Source organism: Athene noctua, chromosome 22, assembly GCF_965140245.1.
Source record: "Athene noctua chromosome 22, bAthNoc1.hap1.1, whole genome shotgun sequence".
In the NCBI taxonomy this organism is placed as follows: domain Eukaryota; kingdom Metazoa; phylum Chordata; class Aves; order Strigiformes; family Strigidae; genus Athene; species Athene noctua.
In genome coordinates, this window is record NC_134058.1 from 4,410,498 (window position 1) to 4,438,388 (window position 27,891).

Genomic DNA, 27,891 nt, shown 5'->3' on the forward strand with positions numbered 1-27,891 from the left:
GGGAATAATTTATTTCCCTACCACTTCATCTTCAGTCCAACACTTCTCAATCAGTTTTGGCACAGGTTTCTTCACCAAGCGCTGCAGGGCTTTTCCAGCATCATAGTTACTTTCATGTAGCTAAAAAATAAAGAAGACAAATAGATCATTCAATGGAATTAGCAGTGAATTGATATTGGAGAAAAAAAAAACACTAAAGGGGGCCACATGAGATGTTCTATGCCTAATTATTTTTACTGCTGATATATGAAGTGAAATCTAAACAACCTGAAGGATAATTGGGGTCTTATTAGGAGAAAAAGCAGCATTAAAACAAGTATATTTTTTCCTTCCTTCCTCAACTTCTCCCAGATAATGTTTGAACCCATAAAGCAGATTTTTTTTTTTTTTTGGTTAACTTTAGAAAATATTTTTTATATTAGAAATTCCAAGGAAAATTTTAAAAAGGTCCAACAAAATATTTTTCAAAAGGAGTTGTATTCCATGCAGCATATTTTGTTCAGATTAGTAAAACCAACTGGAAAAACTAACACGCAGGAGGGACTGCAAGTCATGGGATGTCAATGTTACCCATCCAGAAAATTCCCTTTATTTTTATTGCACTGCAAAGATCACCATGCTGTTGGAAATCAAGTATGGAAGAGAAAGAAACCCTCTACAAATAGCTACAGAAGTACATAAAAGCAGCTAGGGATGTCTACATTGACATTATTGCTTCAGCTGGTCACAGCCTACCGTGCACATTATTTTCTACCATAAATTCGGTATCTCTATGATCAAAAGCTGTCTGAAGTAGACAGTAGACATTGAAATTGGGGTGAGGTAGAAGAACAACTACACTGAAAAAAAAAAAAATTCAATGAACCCGTGAGAATCTCCAGCTCTTCACTCTTGATGGAAAACATTTAGCACACTCTAGATTTATACCCTGTTCTATCTTCAAAGTACACTGGGATTTTAAGAACTGAAGGACTAGTTAGGAGCCTGCTCTATGTCTTCTGAAAATAATCTCAAAGAAAAAGAAATATCGCTGGGATGATAAAAACTGAATTATCTTCCTACACCCAAAAGGGAGAATGATTTGCATGCCAACTTCCCTACACAGGCAAGAAGTAGTTTTTCTAAACAACATGCTAAGCAAACCAAAGCTTCAAAGCTGTCGATTAACATCACGGAATTTTACAGACCATCAGAAGTTTCCTTTACAATAGGGACAATCAAAACATGATTCTGTACATGGATTATCTCCCGCTTTTCCTTCCCACCCAGAATTTATCCTGAGCTATCCACAAACCCGCTGCCTAGAAGCATCCATGCTGCTAGACCTGTGCTTAATCAGTCTCAGAAAGCAGTTCAACAAGCACTATAATTTTTGAACTTTTCCCAGGGCTGATGAACCGAACAGGGATCAAGATATAATTACTGAAGAGCGACAAGATATGAACTACTTTGTCACTATTAATATAAAGTTATAGCTAAACCTGATTACAAGAGGAAAAAATTCCTCATTTTTCTTACATCAAAAGGCTCAAATTTTAGAACAGCATTCTGCTTCAAATAAAAATAGCAAGATTACTTTCTTACTGCCGCTATTTACATGTCTCAACCAACTTGTAAGTACCGATTATGTACATTTGACAATGACCCTTCTACCCTAGGGCCACCTCCTAACAATACTGAGTTTTTCTTATATTGCTTCTTTTGTCTGGTCTTGCCTCAACTCAGACTGTAAGCTCTCTGGTGCACAAGAATGCCCTGCATTCATCCTGAATCCAGTAGCACGATTCAGAGACTTTTAAAACCTGTAAGTAAATTACTCAAATCTACTTCTGTTAAGTAGGTCTGAGTGATTTCTACTAAGAAATGAAGGCAGATGTCTGAATCAAGATAGAAGGGAAAAACCAAATCACTCTCCCTACAGAAATTTTAAGTGAGACTATAATAAAAATCAGTTTCCACTGAAAGCCAGCTTTGTACAGTTCTCCCAGTAAATAACCTCTCTATGAAAGGTTTGTGTATTGACTTCTGAAAGCCACCAAATAACTTAGAGAAGAAAGTCAAATGACATCTTAGATTGCAATGATGATATTTACAGCAAAATACAAACCTGCGTGCATATGCGTGTATATTATAAATATGTATTTAATATCCTGCTTTAAAGCTGCACCACTGTTGAAACTAGGTTTCAGATGGGACAAGCCCACTGTAAGAAAGCCAGCACGGCTCGAGCCATGGCACTTCTGTGAACGATGGGGCAGAATATTCAACAAGACTTCAAGGGCTGCAGCAGAACTTGCCAAAAGCTGGGATATGGAAGGCAAAGCTCTGCCCAGGACTCATGCAGCTGGGAAAAGAAAGCACATCTGTCAGACCTGGTACGAAGCAGTCTTCACGTTCGCTTCCTGGCTTTTGCCAACTCAGGTTTTAAATAGCTTGTGCATCTGTAAGTACATTGCTTTTTCATAAAACAGGGTTCACTTTTTCAATAGAAATGATACCAAAAACGGACAAGGAATTTCAGAGAACAAGACGTGCCCATGTCGCACAAGGCAATGTGGTCTGTCATACGGGGCAGCACTTCATGAAATGGTGGATTTTGGATATCACGTATCATGCCATGCCACCTTCCCATCTATTTTATTAGCATCTCAGTTTTCTGGTCATGACTGCCATGGATTGTGACAGTCTATAAAGTCAATCTATTTGCAGTACAAAGTGCTAGAAATTACTTTGTTTTCTTCAAGTAAAGTCCCTGCACATGAACCTCAAGGTATTGGAAGCAAACAGCTAATTTATTCCATCTGCTGATGAAATTTCAGTTCCATATAATTGAGTCTCCTTTGTAACACCCGAAGAGCTGAGTTTCCAGAAAACAATTTGATCAACAAGTGTTAGTAAACACCTCAAACAGACCGTCTGAGGTCCAAAACCACAAAGGACCGGGTTAGCTGTAACAGCAGAAGTGCACAGTCCTCTAGAAAATGAGGCCACACGAAAGTCACATATCTCCTACTGACAGGGGTGAACATGTTATCAGCTGTGTTACAGAAGTAATTAGTACATTATGAGTTGCACTTCACACAAATTGGCTCAGATCATCTATCATCAGCAGGAACAGGTCCTGAACTAATGAAGGTGCTTTTCCACCTCCACCAAGTTATTGTGGCATTCAAAATTTATTTATACTTGAGAGACTTTAAAAAAACTAAAGGACCTCTAAAAATAAAAAGGTCACTATTGGGCAAAGACCTCTGATCATTACTTGCAATATATTTTTACAACAAACAGTAACGTTCCCTAACTGGCAGCCTAAACATATCCCCCCTCCCAACAACTACAATAATAGCAGCATCCAGGGTGTTACTGCAGTAAAACAAGTGCTTGGCTAATATAACGAGAACAAGAAAGAAAAACTAAACCAGAGTGGTTTTCTATTAGTTTTCTGCTTTCTAGAGGGCACCTACTGAGAAGTTAGAGATACTCTGTACAATAATTGTATGTACTTAGGCAGAGTAACCATAGGAAAAAATGCTTCAACTTCCAAAAAATAATTTCCTCCCCAGCCCCCTTCTTCAGCTATCTGATCTCTGCAAGCTACTGCTAAGAGAACATTAACACAGCAGAGCCATCAATAGCACCTCAGCTGCTCTAAGTCAGGGAGATGCATTCCCTGAGATCACTTTGGGGAAACCACTGCTTTCAAAGCTGTCTCCCCAGGCAAAATTTCCTAATGTACAACAGAACCACGGCTTGTAAATCTGCCTCTGGTGACTACATCAGTGTCAGCTCCCACGACTCCACCTCCGTGCCACTGAAACAACCATCTCCGTCCATCCTGCATAAGCCCCAAGCCAAGTGATAAGAGCAGAAAGCCAGACTTGCAGTGCCAGAGCTCAACACCAACCACACAATCATCTAGGCTGGAAAAGACCTTGACGATCATCCACTCCAACCATTAACCTAACACTGGCAGTTCCCAACTACACCATATCCCTAAGCTCTATGTCGACCCTACTCTCAAAATACTCAATACTCAAACAACACTACCAACCTCAAATTCTTTTTTTAAACTTGTTTTTTTAAGACTCCTGTGGTATGCAATACCTACTTAAAGGCATGAAAATAAGATGTTGTCTTTTCTACTGGGTACACATTAATTTTTCTCCTTGTTTGCACTCCAACACTGGGAACAGGTCCATCCTAAAGGAAAAAGGACTGTTTGTTTTGCCAGCTCACCTTGCAAATGCTTTTTTCTGTGCACGCCACTACCTAAAAGATTTTTCATTTAGGAAATTTGACAGTGTTGAAGAGAATAGTGCTTCTGTTTCTTTTCCCCCTTTGCTCCCTCCCAAAACATGCAGTAATGCCAAAGCCTCTTTGTAATTTGGAGGGCATCTTTACTTCGCCTCAAGGACAACACGTGGTTTTCCCTGGCAGTCCTATTGCCCAAGCAGTTCAATCTGCAAAAAAAAATCAGACAAGCCCAGAAAGAATGGACTGGTCTAGCAGGCAACTACTCTGGTTACTGAAAAAATGAGAGAGTTAGGCCATCAGAACTGTCCCAAATCAGCAACAGAAAATGTGAGCATTACTTCTGACCAAGTAACTACATTAATAACAATCACAAAACCCATAAGCACAGATATGAAAGAAGAAAAGTCATATAACAGAGAAGACACAGGTAAACAAGAGACCTGATACAGGGTTTATAGTCTCCTGAAAAACGTTACTTTTAGCAAGCAGGAAAAAAAAAAAAGCAGCTTTTTTTAAGTGCCAGGAGTAGGATAATGCAGAAAAAAAGAAAAAAATTTTTTTTGTCAGTGCCAGAGTTCCATTTATGTGTTTCAATCTGGCTCATTCTCTGCTTATTACTTTCGGTCATTTAATACATATAAGCACTTTATTGGCAAACAACTCAAAGATATAAATAATAGCTAATGATGACTGCCTATGGTTTCATTAACTTCTGGTTGAACTTTTCAAGCTATACTAGATTACCATCCTGTCATCTAGAGAATCACCATTTTCAGCATTAACTCTGCCATCTAAATTTTGAACCACTGTGACATTATGTGTATATATATAACTGCAACAAGAGGAATCAACACAAGCATAACTATACTTTAAAACAGAAAATACAGCAACTTCTGCATCACTGGACAGGATTTAAAAGAAAAATTCTGAATGTGCACGTGTCTAAAAACCTCATTTATATTACAACAGTCATTAAACAATGCTAGATCACAGGCAAGCCTTATTACCATAAAGTCTGCACATTACCACAAGGTTTCAAGTTTCCACTAAAGCTTCTCAGCAGAGCTGCCATTTTCTGTCTGCGTGATGTCGCAAATAAATTCTCCTTTTGGCATGGCTCAGCTGTCAGGCACCTCTGTTCTGTAATGAACCCATGAATTACATCTTGCAGCTCTGACATCTCTGGTCTTGCTCATCAAAATATTGTTCTTCAATTGTAATTTATAACTTAATTTAAATGTCCCTTTTACTGTGACCTTTTTAGATCAGAATGGCATTGCATCTGGCAGCTTCTACTTCGGCAAGGCATCCTTCTGCAATTACAGTCATTATGATCTCCATTGAAAAGCCCATCTGAGTTAGGTTGCATTCATGCTACAATATTAAATAATTGCAGTCCATTAAAAACACTGTTAGATTCCAGAGTCTTTTTCTCTAAGGAAAAATTGCTACTATACAGTGAGAAAGTAGTACTGAACTCCTTTGAAATCTACCCAGAAAAGTCAATAAAAGCAGACGGGATTGTTCAGCCAGAACACACTTTTGTGGGGATGCAGCCACGTCCAGAATTTATAGAACAGCACTGGAATCCAGGAGTTATCCAGGTTCGAGTGCTGGCTCTTCCACTGAATGGTCACTGGTCATGGACAAAGCACATCACTTGTCAGGGCACAAAGATATAAAGCCTGACCTGTCAAACACGAGGGAAGTACTACCAATATTGCCAGAGCTTTTTAAAACTTAAGTAATAAAGATGAGTCAAAAGAAATTTTTTACTGCTGTCAAGCAAGATGCTTCAGTGGCACTGTAAAAGATGTGGTATTTGCCTGGTACTGCACTGTCGGTATTTACATAACACCCCCACCAGTTATTTTAATCTATGCAGGCTTAAGAACACTGTAATTCTTAATAAGGGATTTGCTCCTCTCACTGAAAAGGTAAATGGTCAAGATAGCCAGTAGTTCTCTGTAAAACTGCAGCATGTTTAAGAGAGCAGGAAATAAAGAGGAGAAAGAATGAAAAAGACAACAAGGAAAATGAACAGCAGAATGAGAATTACTGCCATGTGGCTTGAGCAGCCAGGTCTTTTGGTGTAATTACTCTAATCCAACCATCTAATTTAATACAAAATGTAATTCAGGCCACTTTCAGTAGCAAAGCTGACAAATTTCGGTTTGATGCAGATACTCTTTAAAGCTACGGACATCTCGCCCTACTATCAAATGGAATAGGCTCCATAGCAAATATACTTCATTAGGTGAAACATCAAAAATCTGTATTTTTTTTCAAATTTGCAGCACTCTTTGCAGTGCTCATCCTCCAAAATGACAAGGTTTGATTTTTATCAGCCATGTCTGATACCCAAAACAAGACACTAGCACCAAATGCCCTTTAATTCCAGGAATTTCCTTCCCCTTGCTGAAATTCTACCTCCTCCCCACCTGCTGTAACACACTAAACAATCTGGATCAGAGAAAAAAAACACACTGCCCTCTCAGACAACAAAACTACTTTGCTGAGCTCCCTCTGGTGCCCAAGGACAACAGAACCTTGAACCAATCAAGAACCTAAACTATCCAAGGAAGACTCTGCCCAACAATCTTGTTTTGTCAACATCCCGTCACAATTATCTGGGCAGTTTTGATGTATGACTAGTTGACACACGGCTTGGCCTGCAAGAGAATTTGGAACTAACAAAACAAGAAGGTGACAGAAATCAGTAAGCTACTTCAAGAGAAAATTGCTACTAGTTCTGCTTTTTAAAATATCTGACAGCTTGAAAAAAAACAGAAATCAGTCCTCACTGCTTTGGGGAAGGAAAAAAAAAACAAAAAAAACCCAACAAAACCCAAGAACCACCAAAAAGCAACTTCCATCTCTTTTCCCCCCAGTTCTAATCTATTTTAAGCTTCTAAATAACTCTAATTGCTACAAAGTGATCTAAGATGCTAATGATGGAGATTAAAAAGCCAGATGCTTGTGTTACATCCACTTTTCACGTTGGCACTGCCAGGGCTCTGCCAAAGCGCTCACAATACAGTTGCAAAGCAGAGAACAGCAGAGGGAGCTACCTGTGCCAGCTGCTTTGTGGGCAAACAACAGGCATGGCAAGTGCTCCACAAGCATCCAGAGCAACGACTTGCCAAACACCTGCAAAACTTGAAACAGCATTTAAAAAACAACTTTCAAAAAAAGCACAAACATTTTATATATTCTCCCCCAAATTTTTTTAAAAACCATGGCAGTCATTTTTGGCCCTTTCAAATCTGCCCATTTCAATAGCTTCTCCAGAAAGATTTCCTGGCTCATTTTGCAAATCAAGTGCTGAAGTTTTCCCCCTAAGAGCAAGGATAAGGATGAATGAAAATTCAAAGTGGCAAAATTGTCTTATGCACTAGAAGTGGCTTCATTTTCCAGCATGCCCAGGCAGAGAGCGATGGCCCCTAAAGTGCTATGCTACCTCATCTGAACCATGAGAGTAGCTGTTAATTAAGGCTCATCCAAAAGGAAAACTAGTAATAATAAGAAAAGCTAACATATATTTAAATATTGTTTTATGCTTTCAACCTTGTCTGTAGTTAATGAACAAGAAAATCTGGTCTAAGGGCAAGTTAAAACAGGGAGTAATTTGTCTGGGTGACAGCTTACTTCGAACTGAATTTCCTTAAACTGATATTACACTGTCATGTTTGTCACTCATAATGACATGTTCCCATGTAACAGTGTGTCATGAGAAGTCAGAACACTATTAGTAAAGAGAAATTTATACAATATTAGCATATGACTGTTTTGTCTTTTTTCCAAGCTTAAGTGGTGGTATTTTCTTACCACAGGAGGATAGAGTTGCTGGCTCTTTGATTACCCCAGCAAAATAACACACACATCAAAAGGACCAAAACTCCCAAGATTTGCACTTACACACTGAGTTTGCACACCTGACATTTCCAGTTTCTTTTCTAGAGTCTGCTGTTTTATATAACTGATGCTCACACTTACTCTGGAATCAGAACAATGGCTAAGGCAGAACACAGAGAATGTATTTTTATTTGGAACTTTTTTAAAACTGAGAACAAAGTAGTAATTTAACTCCTTCTTGACCTGGATTCTCTAAGAACTGCAGAAACTCTGAACAGCAGGCACAGGTCAAAGGCAGCAAAGGATAAAAGAGGTCATGAGTTTCTGACTTTGTATTGGTACGGAGCACAAAGAGGATCTTAAAGCAGATCTGTTATTAAACCAGAGCTCTGGAGGACAGAGGCAAAGAAATGGGAAGAAGGGAGGGGAAAAACTACACCAAGCTTTACCGCAACTCTTACTCCAGAGTGGTAGCCAGCAGTAGCAACTATGTGTATGCTCAATATTCACCATGTTACAATCTCTCCATGGATTGTCAGATCCAGGGCATCAGCTTTCTACTACAGAGCAGGATGAATTTTCTGAGTGTATTTTTTCCCCAACGTATTTGTCAGCCATTTCTGTTCTCCAAAATCACTGTCGTAATTTTAAACACTTCTTTTCACAGTTCTCATCTGCAGGGCTTGCCAGCTCCAATTCTTGTAAACAAGCCCTCATAACATTAAGACATTTTCAAATCAATTCCTCCAGACCTTGCATACCTGAATTCTAGATATGACAAATTAGTAATGTCCTCAAAAGCGTTCACCTACTCTTCTACTGAAGATGAAGCCATGATTTCACTGAAGTTCTAACATCACAGCTATGGTGCAAAGTGAGATGATGACAGGGGAAGAACGCCTTGCTGCTCCTGCTCCTCCTCCCTACACACAGCTCAGCCTCAATCAGCTTCTGCAGCGCTTCCTGATACAGTATTCTGGGACACCAGTAACTCTCACTCTTTCTTTTAACCATACATCAGCTCTCATTTCTTCAGAGGAAGTGAACAACTCTGAGCAACCGAGGTGAGTGCAGAGTTGCTGCTTGTGTGCCACAACCAGCCAGGTGAAGGAACAGCCACAGGCTCCTGCCTAAAATGAGAGTGATATTAAGGCACACAGTAGGTGATACCAGCTTGCATGGATTGTTTCACTTTATTTCTTGTATTAGAAATGAAAGGACATCCAGAGTGCAAAGGGATCCCAAAGAGCTGCAATTATCAGTAGCCCACCAGAAATGTGGGGTTTTAAAATGAAAAGGTCTTTCTCCTTGCCTGTTAACTTTAAGACAGACACACTTAAGTTTTAACTAAGGGCAAGCCACCATAAATCTTTCCACTGGAAGAATGTTTTGAGTTGTTCCCACCTCCCCAGTTGTGCCGGTTCTACTATCTGACAGCTGTCCTACACACTGCACGTGGGAAATGATGTTACTTTAGAGCATCCCATAAGAGGTATGCGCTTTGCTTTGAAAAATGAACAAAACCACAAAAACACTGCTTTGGAGGTCACATTAAAGTCGTCATAACCACAATACTGTCAAAAAGCCACAAAACACTTCTCTGGTCTTTACCGAATCCTTAATAAGTCTACAGCAATCATCACAAAGTCATCCTATACAACTCTCAGAGTGAACAAAGTTGTGAGGGTGGATTAAGAAAAGGAAGAATAACACTGAGGAAAACTTCTGTGAAAATAGTGACAGTTATTCCTACGAAGACCTCCTAATAAAACTCTGGCCTTGTGTGTATGTCACAAGCTACGCCAAAAGTTTCCATAAGGTCCTTCTGTGTATCATGTTTAAAGAACCACCATTGTGATACAGGCACACATCAATATTTGGTTTCCATCTCAAAAAAAAAAACACCACAGGGGAGCTGGAGACTTATTACTTGCTGAATTTGCATGTAACTTTGTCACATGTACAAAGTCAGGTTTCAAAATTCTTTGACATTTAACTGACTTGCCTATAAGCTCTCTATCATGGAAGAGTTTACAGCATTTCTAACAAACGCAACGAAGAGGGACTACTACTGATGTTATATTAGTGGAAATTAACCTGGAGGAAATTACAGACTCACAGTACAGTTACCACTTCTGAATTTAAATTGCAGAAGTGATTTACATGGCTCTGGATATTAAGAGAAGGGCTCATTCTACTGCATTTGAAGGCGAAAACTCCTTTAGATTACTAAGGAGCAAGACAAAAATTACTCCAGTGATCCATATGCCTTTGAAATGAGCCTTCCCAGGACTGAAGTATAATTTTAAAACTTTGCCAGTAAGATGATGTCTGTAAGTTTTCTGGTATTCTTTGTTCATCTGATCTTCAATGCTTCCTGATCTGAGAGTTAATAAAGGCAAAATTCAATGTAATTTCTGCTTTTAAGAATGTTTAAACTACTTTCTATTACTTTTTTTTCCATAGGGCAATACCGAACTGCATGGGAAAAACCTAACCTGAGTTGTCTCACACTGCAAGCCACAGTCCAGTAATCTGCTTAAATGTTTTGGCACTTTATGTTAGCTTAAAAGCATGAAGTGGACAAGAAGGGTATTTTCTGTAACAAGCAATAGGACCATACCTCCGAGAAGTTCAGTCCCACAATGAAGGAACACCCCAAGTATCGAATTTCCTACGTCTAAGAGGAGTTTTGCAAAATGCAATGCCAGAAATGGAGTCTCTAGAGGAACTCAGGAGAACAAGGACACACGAAGAAACAAATAAAACTACAGTTTCACCTGCCTGTCTAAACATGCTTAAGCTTTGTGGTAGGATCAAATTCAAGTGCGGGGTTGTCTTTATTTTCATTTGAAAACTGAAAATCCTTCCACCCTTGTTTCACGTAAGTATTAGATGGCCCAGGTTACCCACAAATTGCATGTGTTACAGAAGAAATTTATCTGCAAGGAAAAACATACTGGCATCACAATTGGCCATTTTTTACAAATACTTTAAACAAGACTTCACTTCCTTCTACAGAAGAGAACAAAACAGTGTGTCAGATGCATGCACTTGCAAGTGAAGAATGCTAAGCAAAATAAGTTAGTTGATTAAACTAGCCTCACTTGGAAAGGAAATGAATTCTAAGATTTTTCTATTGATTTCCAAATTTCAATTAGCTTGGAACAGATAAAAACCAACCTACACCAAAACAACAACAAAAACAACCCCACACAACCCACAACTGGCTAAGTCCTGGCTCTCCTGCACGATTTTCTTACTAAGGATCTCTACAGTTATCTTGTAAATACAGTGTTTTGAGGGGTTTTTTGAGGGTATTCTAATTATTAAAAAGTGATGGCTATCCACACTCAAAGCCCAAAAGCACTAAAAAGGAAAAGTGCATTACTGCCAATTATAAAACTTTCACACTGACCATGGTGGCTCTCAGAATACAATAATGTTGTCCACAGTGACCCAGAACAAGGTTTGGGAGTAACACAAATCAGCATTTCCATTTCCCTTTTCACTTGCAAGGGAAACAATGTGCTCCTCCAGATCACAAGATAGGAAGAACTGGGTAGCAATTAAAAAAAAAAAAGTTTCCATCATCTACCCTTTCACCAATAAAAATGGCTTCACGGATTATAGTTCAATTATGAAACTTGAAAAATAAAAATGTACTGAATATGCATGTTTGTATTTTACATGACTAATATTTTAAGGTCTAACGCATCAAACGACCTTTCTTCATGAATATTTAAACAAAGCACAAATCCCAGCTAGTTTTAGAAAGTCAGCCCAATTCAGCTACCTGTTCTATGGTCATGTTAAAAGACCCTCTCTGTGGGAAAACACCATGGTGAAAGGCTTTCAGGAACTCTTATGTCCTCCTTCCTACCTCTCAGCAGTCATCACGAGGGCAACAAACTCCATACGAAAACTTTATTTCCTTCCTAAAGCCTACAATGACAAATGTGGCATCAAATCCCAAACAGCCAAAGGAACAGGAGTCGAAATTTTCCTGGAACATTAAGTGAATAACCATTTCAATGAGCTGATATATATGTTGCATTGTGCCTTCCATGATCTTCATTTCTATCTGGTATAATTAACAATAAATCATTCTGGGGGCTACAGCATCTGTTATTACATAAATAAAACACTAGCAAAGGAGCTTGTCAAGACTGATTTATATGAAATGCTGCTCTGAAGTTTATTGGATTTCCATAATAAGAAATCATACCATATCCATTTTTTTTTACATTAATCTTCTGGGTTGCATATGATAATTTCTAAATGAAAACACGACTTAGAGCAGGGTAAGATTCTCACAAATTATTTATCAGATAAATCTGGTATGTTTTAAGTAGACAGTGAACAGAAAGATAAAAAGGGCACCACTTTGTCAGGACAACAAATTACCTAGCTAAATTGTTTTAGGTTAGGTTAGTCAAAGAAGTAGGCTCTCAGAAATCAGTCAAAGTTTCTTAAAATATCCCACTTGGCAGAACTATTATTCATAAGAAAACACTTTTCTTGAAAAATTCTGAGTGAACAAGGAAAGTATCTTCATTGGTTCCTAAAAACTGCAAGGAAGAGTACTAGTACACAGAGTAGATTTTTGAAGCATTAACAAAGCACAGAAGCCTAAGGACCTTTCAGAAGTCATTAAGGTCAAACCTTGCAGACTGTGTTTTCTTGGAAATACAGCACTCCATGGTCAGGCAGACTATTTAATGGGAACTACAGTGTGTCAATACGGGCTTGAAAACCAGCCTAGAGAGGAACCCGCACCACAATGCCTACAAAAGAGAAACTTCAGCAAATCTGAAGATAATGAGACAATTACAAGAACAGTACAAGGTAAGTCTTACTGCTATGCATTATGTCACAGTGAGGGGAAGTCATGACAACAGCAGTCAAAAATATTACACATGAGAAACGAGATTCTTAAGAGGGTAAATTAAAGAGTTTGTATAGTGCATTTATTTTAGAAGTGTGAAAGCCTCCCCCATTCAGAAAATGAGTCAGCAGTGATTCTCTAAAATAGATGTGCACTAGAAATTCAAAGAGAAAATAATCGGAAGAACATAAACGAAATATTTTGGGACTAATCTAAGTCTCAGAAGCAAGATATCTACAAGTGCAACTCCAGGCTCCTTAGAATCCCAAGTGATTAAAGGGGGTAATTAAAGTTAATATAGTGAAGCAGTGAAATTAAATTATTTTTCTGCATTAGTCTTTTATTATAGATGACGTGGGGAAAGAAATTCCAAGTCCAAAATCTCTTCAATGATTATTGGCCTTAACAGAGATTTGAGTCTCTAAGTAGGGTGTCAGGGAACAAAACTCTAGAGTGGTAAGGCACCAGAAACAGATGGCATCCATCCCAAGAGAAAGGAAGGAAATAAAAGGGAAAATGGGTAAGAAATTGAAGTGGATGTGCCATACAGACTTAACTGCAACTCTTATCAAACTGTATAAAAATCTTTAACACACTGTTTCCTTAGAAAAGGAAACAAAGGACTAAGATTTATTCATTCACCTCATTTCTGAAGTGCACTGAGAAGCAACATTTGACTTTGTAGATGTAAAAGCAAGAACAACAAGGAAGCATTTAATTTGGGTACAGAATTCCCTCTTGGATTTTAGTTGGTTACACACGTGAGTGTATAGACTATACTGAAAAAATTCTACAGAACGAGAACGGAAATTCTGTTGCTGTTTAGGTAGGAAGTGTAGTGGGGCACGTTTTAGATCTTAATCCTGTTTTACTCCTGCCTGTTGCAGGAAGCAAGACAAAAATTGATGCACTCTATGAAAACCATAGAGTAATCAAACAAACAGAAATAAGAAACTGAAATAAAACACCAATGCAAGTGGTTTTGGTAAGCTAGTGTTACATAGGGAACGTTTTTCATGTTAAGAATAAAGGATTTTATCTGTAGTGTAGATATCGAGTCATACATACCTGATCATGGGCTTGACCAGTTACAAACCAGTTATACAACTTGAGCTTCTTATTAACATTCTGAAGTATTTAAAAATTTCATGTAATGGGATGCTTTACTGACAGTAAAGAATCAGTTTATCAAATTAATCAGGTTAAATATGCTTAAGTCAGTTCCACTCACTTTAATAAAACAACCAAGCAACGACATGCTTAGGATATTTCTTCTACAGAAACAGTCTGTTCTCTGTTTCAGTGATTATCACTCAGTTTCTGAAGTATTTCACAACCATCTACAAGCTTTTAAAATTTTATAAATAAATGGTTAAAAACTATGCAACTGTAAATAATTTAAGCACAGCAGAGACAGACATAACATTGGTCATGAGGGGGTATTTACCATAAGCCACTTTACAGGAGTACAAAAGATAAAGTTGGCTTTTGTTGGTATCACTAGTTGTTTTATTATTTCTGAACAAAAACAAATTACTCGCACCTCAAGCACTGTGAACAAAGCATGTATGAATCCCTGTAGATAGTTATGGTGCTGGACACTGAGGGAGAATATATTTAAAACTACTTTTAGGAACGGAGATCTTTAAAAATTAAATCTGAAGCTACACACTGCATCTTTCCTTGGCAGTTTCACAAAGAATGTGCTCAACTGAAGTTGCTCCCAGCTTCCAGTCCTCCCAGCTGTCCACGGGGTTTGCACATTTTTACTGTGATTGCCCCTAAAACATAGTACAGCTTTAGCTAGAAACTCATTCAGCAAAGAATACATCCTATCCTTGCCACAGCCTTCACCAGTGGATGTGATTAGAATGTAGCCAATAACCATGAAAACAACAGGACAGAACTCAGCTGTTCATACCTCCGAGATATGTTTTATGGATAAAAGGCAACATAAAAAGAGGAAGAATGAAAATTGTTTATTGGTAGAGTCAGCAGATCTGTCTGTGTGTTTCTTCAGAGTAACATATGACTAGTTACACGTAATTCCTTTTATTCTATTTCAGGAAGGAAACAATGAAGACACACAAAGGTCACTTGAGTCACTCCAAAGCTGCAAATAGCACTCTGGGGAAGCAAACAACTAGAGACTTCCTTAAGTTACCAAAAATATGGAATGACAGACAAGTATCTGCAGCTTGATCTTAAAACAACATTTCACGTATCATGATTTACCCGTGTTAGTGTCCCCCATCCTCCCCAAAACAGTTGTTATGGCTGTACTGAAACAGCGTGAGCCTCTCAATATACACTCACATCTACAGAACTACTCAGTAACACTTTCTTTACACACCTTATGTTTATACAACAGATAACTGACATACATGCATCCAAATATAAATGATAATGAAGACTGGACCATGAATGGGATAAATTCCAGATAGTCATTACCACATACGTGATACTACGTCTGATAGCATTATGAATTTTCCTTCTAGGAAATAACTATTGTTTTCCTACAGCTAGAAACTAGTTGGACTGAATGAAAAAGGACAAATTGGCAGGTCAGGTGTCAGCTGACTAAGTAACAAGTCCAGCTGGTGTACTTGACCTGAGCAGCTTCCCCTACAGAACACCCACTAGCTGTCATCTTAAAGGCACCACCCAGAAGTTTATCACTGAAATCCTGTAGGTTAGATCTTTGAAAACGAGTCGGTATTTGAAAGGGAGTCATGATATCCTAAGCTACTATCATACTCATATTGTGATCCCAAAATCTATTTTACCTGTAAAATATTTTATGCGCTACATCAATAGTTCAGAAATAAATGGAAAGACTGCTCTTCCAAGCTTTAGTTCTATATACTTACTGTATTGAGTGCGTTAAGTGTAGTGTCGTCACGGGAGGCTGCAACACAACCATCTTCTGTGGATCCTCCATCACACATGCCTGCGAAAGCTGCCATGCTCCTTCATAGTTTGAGGGGGGAAAAAAGTATAAATTCTTCAGCTGCTGTTTGATGCACACATCATGCAATACACAAATAATATATTTACACCTCAAATCACAAATTTCAGGGCCTTTGCGATACTGCGGAAACAAGTAAAACAAGGCACCACAAACCACTATTTGTTATGCAAACCTGAGTCACCTCAGCGTATGGAATAATTCATTCAAAATTAAAACCCAATCTGAGTGGATTTCATAAATTAAATATCTGCGCTGCAGTAGCACCCAAGCCTGATCAGGATTATGGAAGACATAACCTCCGTACATGAGGATAGGGTCTCACCAGAGACAGCAAAGCTGTTGTTGTAATCTTAGTTTAATTATGTTAGAAAACTGACTTAAATTGCAGATTCCCCACGTCTCTGAATTCTTGCAAACTACAGGTAATTTACTCATACTCTGAATTATTATAAGGCCCACGAGTGCATCTGATTAATCTACCAGGCATACCAAAGATCTGTATGAAACTGAAATGCAAACGAGAGCTCATTCAAAAAAAACCCCTATACAGTGTCTGAGGGAATCCTGTGCTTTCACAGCTATTCCACTCGTAGCAGCTACTCCCCTCGTTACACGCTACACATGCAGTGCTCTATCATGCTAGCACATACAGCTGGCTTTACATTTTAAATCCAAAAGCCACAGCCAGAGGGAAGATTCTGCGTTGGCCCAACATCAAATCAGAGAACTCTTGTCTCAAACTAAACAATTTCAGCTTATCTGGTTGACGTTCATGCTACACCAAAATAGAATAAAAAGGAGTGACCGTAGCCAAGTGCACATCCATGACAGTCCACATTTCCTCTAGAGCATTCTACACACACTGGTAGTATCTTGGCTGGAATTACCTTGCTGCCCTAAGGTACATAAGTAAGTCACAGTCATTGACTCCTGGCATCCACACAAGTTCTTCATGCTGTGTCACTGTGTCACCGTCTGGGGAAGGAAACGGCTGCAGATCAGGAAGCTTTGCCTGGAAAAAATGAAGAGTTCATAGAGACATTATAGCTGTTAACAATGTTAGGAGGATGCACAAGTGTGTGTCAATTCTCCGGAATATTATAATCTCATAGATAGGTGTTCAGACAACAGGTGGAAGCTGTTTGATCCAAGTTTCAGAAGTTTATGAGGAAATTGGGTCATCAAGCTCCAATCTATTCACTTTATCCAGCATTCCCTCTTTTAGAGGGGAGGTTCATTTTCTGACAATTATGCAGGGTTAACGCCACCTCTCAGTTCACCACCAGCGAAGCTCTTCTGTATACAGACCAAGTGCAAGCATGTCCGCAGAAATATTACAGCCTGAAAGTAAACCACTTAATGCATTATGTATGTATTTACCATTATGTATAGTCCTCCACTGTACAGATGTCAAACATCATTGGACAATTTGCCCTCAAAAAGACAGTTCATTTTCATTTGTCAAAAAGATGCTGTTACAAATCCTGCTTGTTGGGCTAAACCACACTCATTTAACATACTAATATGAAAGAAGGCAAGAATATGGCTACCATATGTGTACCATTTTAAATCTGTAAAAAAAAACCAAACAACCCACATTTGACACTAAGCTTAAAATTAAAGTCTGCAGTAAATCATTAAAACTCGAAAGAGAAACAAAGAAATTTCCTGAAAGTGAGATAGCTCAGTGAAATGAACTCTGCCACTAAACATTACACTGTATCCAGAGACCCAATTAGCATCTTTAGTCATCTCCTGCTATTGGATGAGATAGCTGAAAGCCTCTTCAGAAACAGCTTTTAAGCCCTATAATTACCTCCTATACTTACAACGCTAAACATATTTGAGAGGCAACATTTATACATAACCAGTAATTACAAGTCACAGGTTCAGATGTCTTTCATGTTCTGCTCTTTAATCTGTACTTTATTTTACTTCTTGCCTGGGAAAATGGAGATGTCATTGAACTTCTCTTCTGGAAAAGGAGAAGCAAGCATTATACCAAGATGAGATTTCTATGAGCGCTGTGCATTCTGGCTACCAGGGTGCTTTCACAAATTTATGTTCATCCTTATGTACCCTAGGAACATGCTTAATTATAACAGTTACTCCTAGGAGCAACTTCCTCTTGAAACACCTCTGGCCATTAATTTGTTAGCCAAAAGTTTTAATGGGAGAACATTTAGCAGAGACCCACTCTCCTCCTCCTACGCATGTGAATTTTGAGAACAAATGCAATTCTACAAAACATTTGTCTTCACTGGTGTCTCTCCTTGCTATTATGATACAAGCGCTTTGAGGTATCTGTGCACGAAGTATCAAAAAACTGAACCAACAGTCCTCTAGCATCTGTAACATGCACAATTTAAGGAAAATGAAGGCAACAGATTCATCAAGCTACTACTGGGATCCCAGGGTTGTTTCTGGATTCTGCTACATTTTTACACTTTCCCCAGAATGAATCAGACTACAGAATGGAAAGCAGCAAATACCATCTTCAATCTGATTTCCTACCGCGGCCCACAACCAACCATTCATATATTTTAAGATTATACCTCATGCTAATTAACAGGATGTGAATATATCCTCCTAGTGATGACATTTCTCAGAAACATAGATACTCAGTGAAAGAATGAACAATGGAAGTTTAAAATACTAAGCAAGCAAAAATTAACAGAATTCTAAATCAGTGGACCTTCTTCCTACTTTTATTTCCATCCGTAAATGCATCTGGTAATTATACCTTACAGCACAGGTGACTAATACCTGCCAAAATATTAGATGACAATTTGAGATGAAAGTTGTTTTGAAGGTATCATTTACAGTACTCATATTATGACTAGTGAAAAGAATACTACAGGTTTAATTGCCATGGACTTTCTTCCTCTGAATGCAAAACATCCTTAAGAATGTTACAGCAGTTCCATAAATGTTATTAAACAAGATTTTAGAAAGAGTCTGAATGAATATTCATCACTGGGATGCAAAAATCCAGCACTTGGGCAGCACAAAGTCAATTCCACAGGTAAAGGAGAGCCCTTAGTTCCTAGAGAGAGATCTGGCCTTCTAAATCAGAGTAAGTTGCAAGCTAATGCTAAAACCTGATTATTTTCAGCACTTAGGAAGGATTTCCCTCAAATTAGAACATACCAGGAACAAACTAACCTCCAGAGTCTTAACCTTATTCTGCTTCCCAGTGTTTGAACACGTTCAGCATGCTTTCTCAATTTCTATTTTAACAATCCAAACGGCTTAAGGCACTGGTCTTAAGAACTTCCAGTTCTTATTGCTCCTCACAGTCAAACAAACAATACAACTGAGCTCTCCCTATCTTTAAAATCAAAACTTATCCTCTACAGCATCAGAATGTGAAAAGAAAGCCTGCATCAAGAACTTCCTGGGAAATACCAATAAGATACTTTAATTATAACATGACTCCTATAGACTATGGACAAAAGGGATGTTTCAATAATCATCCAGAAGTACCATGCCTCCTAGTTAAGAAGAATTTGAACTGCTTTGTATGAAAATTATGGAGGTAATATGGTAAGGACCAGCTAACCTCCTGAATGGCAGAGGGGGAGCGTGTTGGTGACACCAGCACGTGGTCACGCAGGAGGAGAGTATTTAGAAGAGATCTAATCCTTACAGCTGCCAAAACTGCTCCAATTATAAATACTAATTTCATTTTTAAGACAACTGTTGAATTACTAAATATACCGTGGCACCCCGATTTTTATGCTGAAGTACCACAGTTGGCCAAACTCAATTTAACGTTTAAAAATAAGAGGAGAAGACGTGAAGAGCTCAAGTGTAAACGCAAGTCGAGGAGGAAATGCAAAGCCAGACATGACACCAGGCAGAGCACGCTCGGAGACAAACATAAAAGGGAGAGCAGGTTTACAGTGAATTCTGCATTAATGACAGCTACATTAACAGACATGCTTAAAAGCACTGTACCCTGTGTTAGAAGATGAATACATACATAAATATATATGTATATCTCAGCACAGTCACTCTGCAGGAAAGAAACCTTTCTCAGGTTTAAAGTTCCCCAATCCTTCTAATTTTGTACTGTTATTCTTGGAAAACTGCTGTGGTTTTTTAATCACTTCTAACAGAACTCCATTTTGTTTAAATATGTAACAGGTAACATACTATCAACTTCACCATTTTACTAAGCAAATTAAAAAATCTACTTTCAATATAACTAAAAAAAATTTACCAAATTAATTTTTAATAGTTTATTTATACGGTATTTTTAATAGTTTATTAAAAACATTGCCAGCTGAGAAAGCATTCATTTTTAACTCCAGAATGTGCCCAATAATAGTTGAGATTTTTCCTTTATTTCCAGTAGCTATTCATACTTCAGTCTTATTCTAGAATTAATCCAATAGCTACTTCTGCTGGCAAAAATCATTAACGTATCAACATTTGACATAGAAAAAAAATCTCATTAACTGAGCTAAGGAATTCTAAAGAACTCATGATGAATCTAAAAAAAACCTCATTGTATTTGAATGCATACAGTTTTAACTAACTGCCCTCTGATCAGATCAAGTGGCAAAAGCACGCCTTCTCGATATTAGAATAGGAACAAAATCCCTTACCTGATGGCTGGGTCCCACTCTGATTTCACCTTGGGTACTGTTTAGCCTCCTAATATATAAAGAAAAAAAAAAGTAATGAGAAAGAATTACAGTTAATGCCATTTAGGATCATATTCCTTATTTTTTCTCATTGCATTTCCAACGTAAATGGAAGGAAAAATAATACACTGTGGAGAACACAAGACAAGATACACCCAGGTGTGTTACAGGCCACACTGCAAATGGCAAAAACCACAGGGGCAAGTCTGGAACTTTCAGTCAAGCAGCTGAACTCAAGAAGAGGATCAGTGTGATCTGCCCTCACAGGAGCAACTACCACAGCAGCTGATAACGGGACACACACCTTCCTTCTTGTCGACGACTGGATTTCATGTAACACAGAGGCAGGACTGGCTTCTCATCAAGACCCTTTACAAGCCTCCACAGCTCTGAACTGCTCCATGCTTTAGCCAGCCAACTCCAAAGCCGGCTATGCAGAGAATCACCTTCCAACATGACTCGTACCATGTTCCTTTAACTGCTTATTTCAACACCAAACCCAAAGCAGCGCAGACAGCACGCTGAGCACTACGCTGCGGATGCCCACACAGGAAATACCACATTCCTCATCAACATCTTTGTGGCCACTTTCATTTTGAAAGAGAAAAATATCTCAGATAAAAATATTTGGGGTATTAAACGTTGAAGAACGGAGCCTTGCATTACCAGAACTGGCAAAACTAATTCCTCTTTTTCCAGGCAGAATTCATGGAAAACCATTCAGGTTACATGCAAAATCATCTAGCTCTTGTTTTAAGAAGTTTAAATTATTACTGCTGCTAATTCATCTGCTAAAATCACATCGGATAGTATGACACAGAAGCATGGAAAAATCTAAAAGGCAATAAAACCATGCCTTGTAATTTTAGAGAAGTGAATTTAATTCGATTCATCCAAAAAGGGCTTCCCTTCTGCATAACACACTTGGCCCTCATATTTTTCCACTATTTTGAAATTATGTTTGCATAAAAATTTCAAGTTCCACATGAACTGTCCCCCACGTAGTGAGAATTATACTCTGAAGGGTTCTGTGCTGCTCACACCATCGGCTGGAGTTAGTGAAACATCATAGTATATGGCAGGAGAAAAAAAATATTTTTTCATGTTGCAGAAAAATTACCCTGGCAACAACGAAGTTAAAGGTATGTCAATATAAACCAGAATAACACATCTGACATGACAACGTTTATTTTTCTTCTTAAATTTTGAACAGACTAACAGAGTAAATAAAACTTTACCACTGGAGAGTGCCCTTTGACCCCTTTTGTTTATTAAATATATTAAAATATAAGCAACAAGAAGGCACAAGAACAAAACTATTTACTGGAAATACTGATTTCTCAAGGACTACAGTTGAATCTATGGGACCTCTCTGCTGTAATCTCCCATAGCCAGCTCGTCAAGAGCCAGATCACTGCTAGTCTGTAAATGCACTTGTGCCTCAACATTGGTATTTGGGATACTGAATGGAGCTACAGCCTGAAAATTTAAATGACTGTTCAAGTCTCCTATAAAATAGCATTAAAGAAAACGACCATATCCACGGAAATTCAATATCCTGAAGATCAACGTACTACTTCTCCTATAAATTGTTCTTAAACAGAAATCTTTTATTTACACTCCGCATATTGCATTAGAAGGACAACAAAATTCAGAGCTGTTTTAAGATAAACTTTTGAATTTAACTCCTCAATAACTGCAAGACATTTAAGTGCCTCTCAACACACTGGCAAGGAAGAGCACACACATAAACCTTAGAGATCACCATCCTTAACTTGGAAAGAGCAAACCTGAATTCATCTTGCAATCTGCTGATACAGGAGTAAGAACATCATTTTACAAGTAAGCTGGTGCCCTGCAGGATTTCTTAAGTCACACTGCCACGTTCACAGTGATCTTAAGCTGTGACTGATAAAGTTTCCTTTATACTTTTAAAAATTCAGAATCCAAACCATTAAATACCACTTGAAGCCAAAAAAGGTTACTGGAGGGTTGGGTTTGGGGTTTGTTTTTTGGGTTTTTTTTACATGATCATTTGTGTATCTTTACGAACATTTTCACCTCAAAACTTCCAAGTATGTTGCCTATGTGTGTTAAGTTAAACTTGACCTTATTGACCATTCTGAAACGTTATTCATTGGTAACACAAGCGGGTGAACTACAGCTCTGGATCTGAATGGACTTTATCCAAGACAAGAAGACTGGAGAACCTGTCTGACAGGAATAAACACAGGTTTTGTAATACTCAATCTTCTGTCTTGATGTCTGTGCAATGCTACCTCCTGGTAAGCAGATCCACTCTAAAGTATGTGCCAAAAGTTTCCTGAAAAGAACGAGAACATGGGAAAATGTTTTTTCTCCATTGCATATTTTTGCAAGACACGATCTGACACTGTTAACTCTTGTTTTCAGGTTATGCAAAGAAATGACTGAACTAGAAAAACAATTTTATATTTACAACAAAGTCATAAATTAAATACGAAGGTACATTTTTGCAGTGACAAGGTGTCAGAATGTTTCCTTGTGAGGAATGAAGGGAAAACTGACAACAGAAAATGCTGATGCTCTTCCTTTATTCCCAGAATTCATTTTAAAGCCACGTACATCTCTACTAGTTAGTGCAAGTCAAACTGAAAACATGTCTATGCAGTTTCTGCCAGCTACACTATTTCACACCAGCCAAAGGCCGCTCAAACTATATTCCATTTAGACAAGAAAAAACACAGCACTCCAAATATCCCTCAACTCCCATGTTCTTCAGTTGCATCACACTGAGTATGATAAATAAAGCGGTTAAGAATCAAGCCTTGTTAGAGGAGTCTGAAGCATCCTGTAAGTAATTGCAAAGATAAAAGCAAAGTTTTGGAGGGAACCTCTGCTCCTAACTATGTAGAGTTAGCTGGGAAAACTCAATGGGGCTACCCAACCATGATTCCTCACATGAAGTGTCGAGAGAAATACTTCTGTGTGCCGTTTCATCGCTCATTTACCATTTCCTGATTATATTCACACCCTAAAGGTACTCCCTCCTCCTGCCCCAAAAGGTAAGGACTGGATTCAATTCAGCTGCTGTGCAGGAAGCTCTTTCAGACTGCCCTACATCACACTTTTTTTCAAAAGGCACAAAAAGCTGATCGTTCTGCAAGGGCACACAGTCTGTTAAATAATTTTTACCGTTTCCACGTCCCCTGGAATGGGTTTGCAAATGGAAAGAAAATTCTTGCTATGGAAACTAAAATGCACTGTAGATTTTTAAGCTAAATTATATTGGTGGAAAGCAATTACAATAATAATGGAACAGCACTCTGTGTTTATTCGACGGGAAAGAAAAAAGAGGACCCAACACTGTATATGAAATCTGACACAAAAGAAACTGATGTAACAAAGCAGTATCCATAGCAACAACAACTTAATATTTCAGTCCTCTTCAGCTGCAGTGGATTAAATATAATGACAAGATGTTCCCTTTGAAAAGTAACCTGTTGCCATGACAACGTTGTATTCTGCAAAGTAAACAGGGGCTGGTCAGAAAGGAGATGGAAGCCTGCGACTGAATATCAAAAAGGCAAGAAGCTTCTGTAGCTGAGCAGGGCAAAACAAGCATACTCTAATCCGAGAGAGGCTTGTTCCAAACAGTTCCGAGAGAAGAGAGAGGATGTTCAGTTCAATAAAGCTTTGTCCTTCCAATTCTAAAGCAACGGAGGAGGTTGGAGGTTCAAGGCCAAAAGCAGCACCACTGAGAGAAAACAGTTCAGAGGTGAGGATGAGAAAGGAACAGGAGACAGCACAGGGTGGTGCAGAGCTTTAATTTATCAGCTTTAGAAAGAAGGAAAGAGAGGAAGGAAGGTCGGCAACAAGAGGTCCCGCACAATTTCCAATACACAAACAAGTTTAACCCTCTGTTTGTCATCTACCTTCTCGTCTATACTCATGCCATTTACAAAAAACCTGGCACAACTGGCAGCCTGTGCCCGTGCCGTGGCATCACAATGCCATTAAGGGCCGAAACACGGCCACGAAAACTGCTGCCAGACAGAGGCTGAGCTGCACTGAAGCACACTAGAGCAGCTTTGAGGATAACCCGGGTTCAGGACTTGCAACACCAACTGCTGTTACGGTACTGCCAGAGCCATGCAGGGTTCAAGGCTAGAAACTCGCAGCAGAACTCTCCCAAGTTGGCGGCAATGGCAAAAGGCATTTACAGATTTCCACGTAGCACTTCTCTGCACCATCCTACCTTTGTCCTGTCTTTGACATGAATCCAAGTCACTTCTTCACCCAGCACATTTAGTGAAGGACTTTGCTAGAAGCCAAGCTTCTGAAAGAAGCTACACACGCTGCTCCCTTAGAGGTCAGGGATCCTGTGCACAAGGTGGAAGCTTAGGAATTGTGACACTGCTTCTTTCATGTCTTCCCTTTTTACTACCAAAGTTCAGCAAGAAACAAGCTACACAGTAATTGCACATTTTTTATATACTGACTTACATTCCTGAGACAGGGTGAGGGAGGTGGTGCTACTGCAGTATCACACTCAACCAACTATATTCTTCATCAGCTCATTGCACCCAGCAGACAGGCTTTAATTTCATTCTGCTGTGGTCACCACGCACTGCATGCTCTCCGCCACACACTGCACTTGCACTGGCTTTCCGAGACACCTGCTACTAGCCAGCAACAGCTTAGAAAACATGACAATAACTTCATGCTACCATTAAGATTAAAAAAACCCAAACACCAAAACAAAACGCCAAAACCCAAATGCCACATAGAGGACAGGGTTCTGTGCTACCTGTTTAACCACTCTTGGAATAATCATTCCTGATTCTGTACGCTGAGGTGATCTGTAATTAAACTCGAGGGATGCTTCAACAGAAAAAGGATTTTTAACAGGCCAAATGGCCCAGCCACAAACCACCTTTCAAGCAGTCTTTCTAATTCTCTTCGCAGCTCTCAGAAAAAGCTTTTCAAAACCAACTTGCTAAAACACACTGCCTTCTGCAACATATGCATGTCGCTAAGGCAATCTTCACAGTGTAAAAAAAAGTTCCAGCCATTAGACTAGAAGCACTAGGAGTCTACACAGATCTCGCCATCCCGGAGTACAACCCGTAGGAGGGCACAGAGCCCTCTGAAGCTGAGGCCACAACTGGTACCAGAACAGTGATTTCTGGGCCTTCAACATCACAGTGGGGGGACAGACTGTTAGCTGAGGAACTGTGCAACAACACCCGCAAGAGGTCATTACTTTTATATAACAAAAGATGAAAAGACACAGATGAAAGATATGCAGGGCATTGGGGGTGGTTTTTTATTTTTAATAAGCAATAACAAGCTATAAGCACTAAACAATGAATCTTTGGAGATTATGGTTTATTTATGAAGCCTGGTGAGAAAATCAATGGCTTACTAAATAAAACCCAAACCAGATTAGATATATGTATTATAGGCAGAACAGATTATAAATTGAAATCATACACTTTAACACTGACGTAGCCAGTCAGTCACTATTACTGGCAAGATAATCAGTTATATAAATTGAAAGTGTGATACAGTAAGGCAATTCCTAGATATTTGTGATTTCTGTAAAATTAATATAAATCTGAAGTAGGCAGGAAAGAGAAAAATCTCAATAAAAGTTTTTTTAAAAAAATCCTTTTATGCAAATGGTCCAATACCCAAGATTAAAAAAAACACCACACTCTTCAGAGGCAGTTCTAAAAACATCTGGCAAGGATCATTTTGTTCCATCTCTAGAGGGACAAAACAGGAGAGAACAAAATTACTCCACTTCAACTTCAGCTGGTTAAAAAATAGTTTATCAGGGCCTGAAAGGGACTGGCATTACATGCAAGAGATCCATTTGGTAGGACATTGTTTCTTTTTATTCTGTGCATCCATAAACCAAAAAATCTGAACTTCTCTTGCCATGCTCCTCCCTCAGCTGATGCTGTGCAGGCTCTATCTGCAAAGACCTCACTACAAAAAAAAAAAAAAAGAGATTTACATACATTTGCTCCACTGCAACACTAAGTCATAAGATTTCAGCACAGCAATGCCAAATAGACTGCCCACAAACACAGCAAGCCCCTGCCATACAGCACAGCTCCAGTCTTACTTTCTCCAAGCATCTGCTTATGGTCACTGTTGGGAGACAATACACTGAGCCAAATGAATCCTTAATTTGGCCCAAGACGACCGTTCTTATGCATGTTATGCTCTTACAATACGTCATTCAAAATATGAAAATCAGGTTCAGGCCATTCAAACTTTAACCAAAAAAACCCCACAACTACCACAAAGCCATGAGGTGCCCAAGAACAGAATTAGGTCCTCCCCAGAAAAAACCCTGCAATTCCTGCTTAAAGACAATGAGTTACTCACATTGGTTTGTTTTCATTATATGGGGACCTAGATAAATTTACAGATTAAACAGTTGTTCATTAGCTTTTTTACCAACAACTATTTTCTACATTAAAAATTTTACTTCAAGTTACCTGATTTCATATGCCCAGCTTGCATCTGTGACTTAAACCTTTTTAAAGTAGTATCTTAATGCTCAGAAAATATTTTTGCTAATGCTGAGCCTCTAGTAAGTTTTTTAAGTTGTGTTTAAAACCTGTTGTAGCAGTGTGTTATAATAAAAAAAAAAAAAGCAATTTTGTGTTCAGAGTGAAAAATTCAACCCTGCATTTCAGGCAAATGAATTTAGACAGGAATGTTTTTAGTGATTGCTTAATCTAAAGCAGGAATGAATAAACATGTACTAACATTGTATTATCAGTACAAGCTCACACCTGCTGACTGATTGCAGAGCCAGAATTTTAAGGAAGTGGAGGACTCCATGTTCTGCACCCATGCTGCTGTTTGGAGAAGGGAGGAGTTGCAGAAGTTTGAGTCAGACAGAGAAAGCTTTGTCAAGACAACATTATTTTTCATCAGGTTTATACAGGAGGAAAAAAAACCCCTACACAGTCCTTCGAAGTACTGTCCCCTACTCAAAAGGTAGGATGGAAGTGATGGTAACAGCCATTCTGAGACACACGTTGTTGCAAAGGAAACGAGCAGTCTCTCCACACAGGAATTACCTCTGCAGGTAATATTTTGGTTGTAGAATTCATTGATCACCTCTCTAATACTTGTTTTCCAATATTTATTTACCCTCAAATAAGGAAGACACCAGTATTTTGACCGCAAGTTCCAAAAAATGAGTTAGGAAAAACCTTTGCATTATAGAAAAGTTTTTTACCTGGTCTACATATGATTTTAATAGA

The 27,891-nt window shown here is 38.6% G+C and overlaps 1 protein-coding gene across 4 annotated transcripts in view; it reads right to left on the reverse strand.

Annotated features, from left to right (window-relative positions):
• The window catches only part of RERE (arginine-glutamic acid dipeptide repeats), a 203,905-nt gene that overhangs the window by 82,199 nt on the left and 93,815 nt on the right, over window positions 1-27,891 (reverse strand). For all 4 annotated transcript variants that reach the window (XM_074925103.1, XM_074925101.1, XM_074925100.1 and 1 more), the window contains 4 exons: window positions 20,582-20,630; window positions 16,856-16,980; window positions 15,868-15,967; window positions 22-120 (listed from right to left, as the gene is read on the reverse strand). In XM_074925103.1, coding sequence (XP_074781204.1) covers window positions 22-120; window positions 15,868-15,967; window positions 16,856-16,980; window positions 20,582-20,630 — 373 coding nt within the window. The remainder of the gene's footprint in view (window positions 1-21; window positions 121-15,867; window positions 15,968-16,855; window positions 16,981-20,581; window positions 20,631-27,891) is intronic.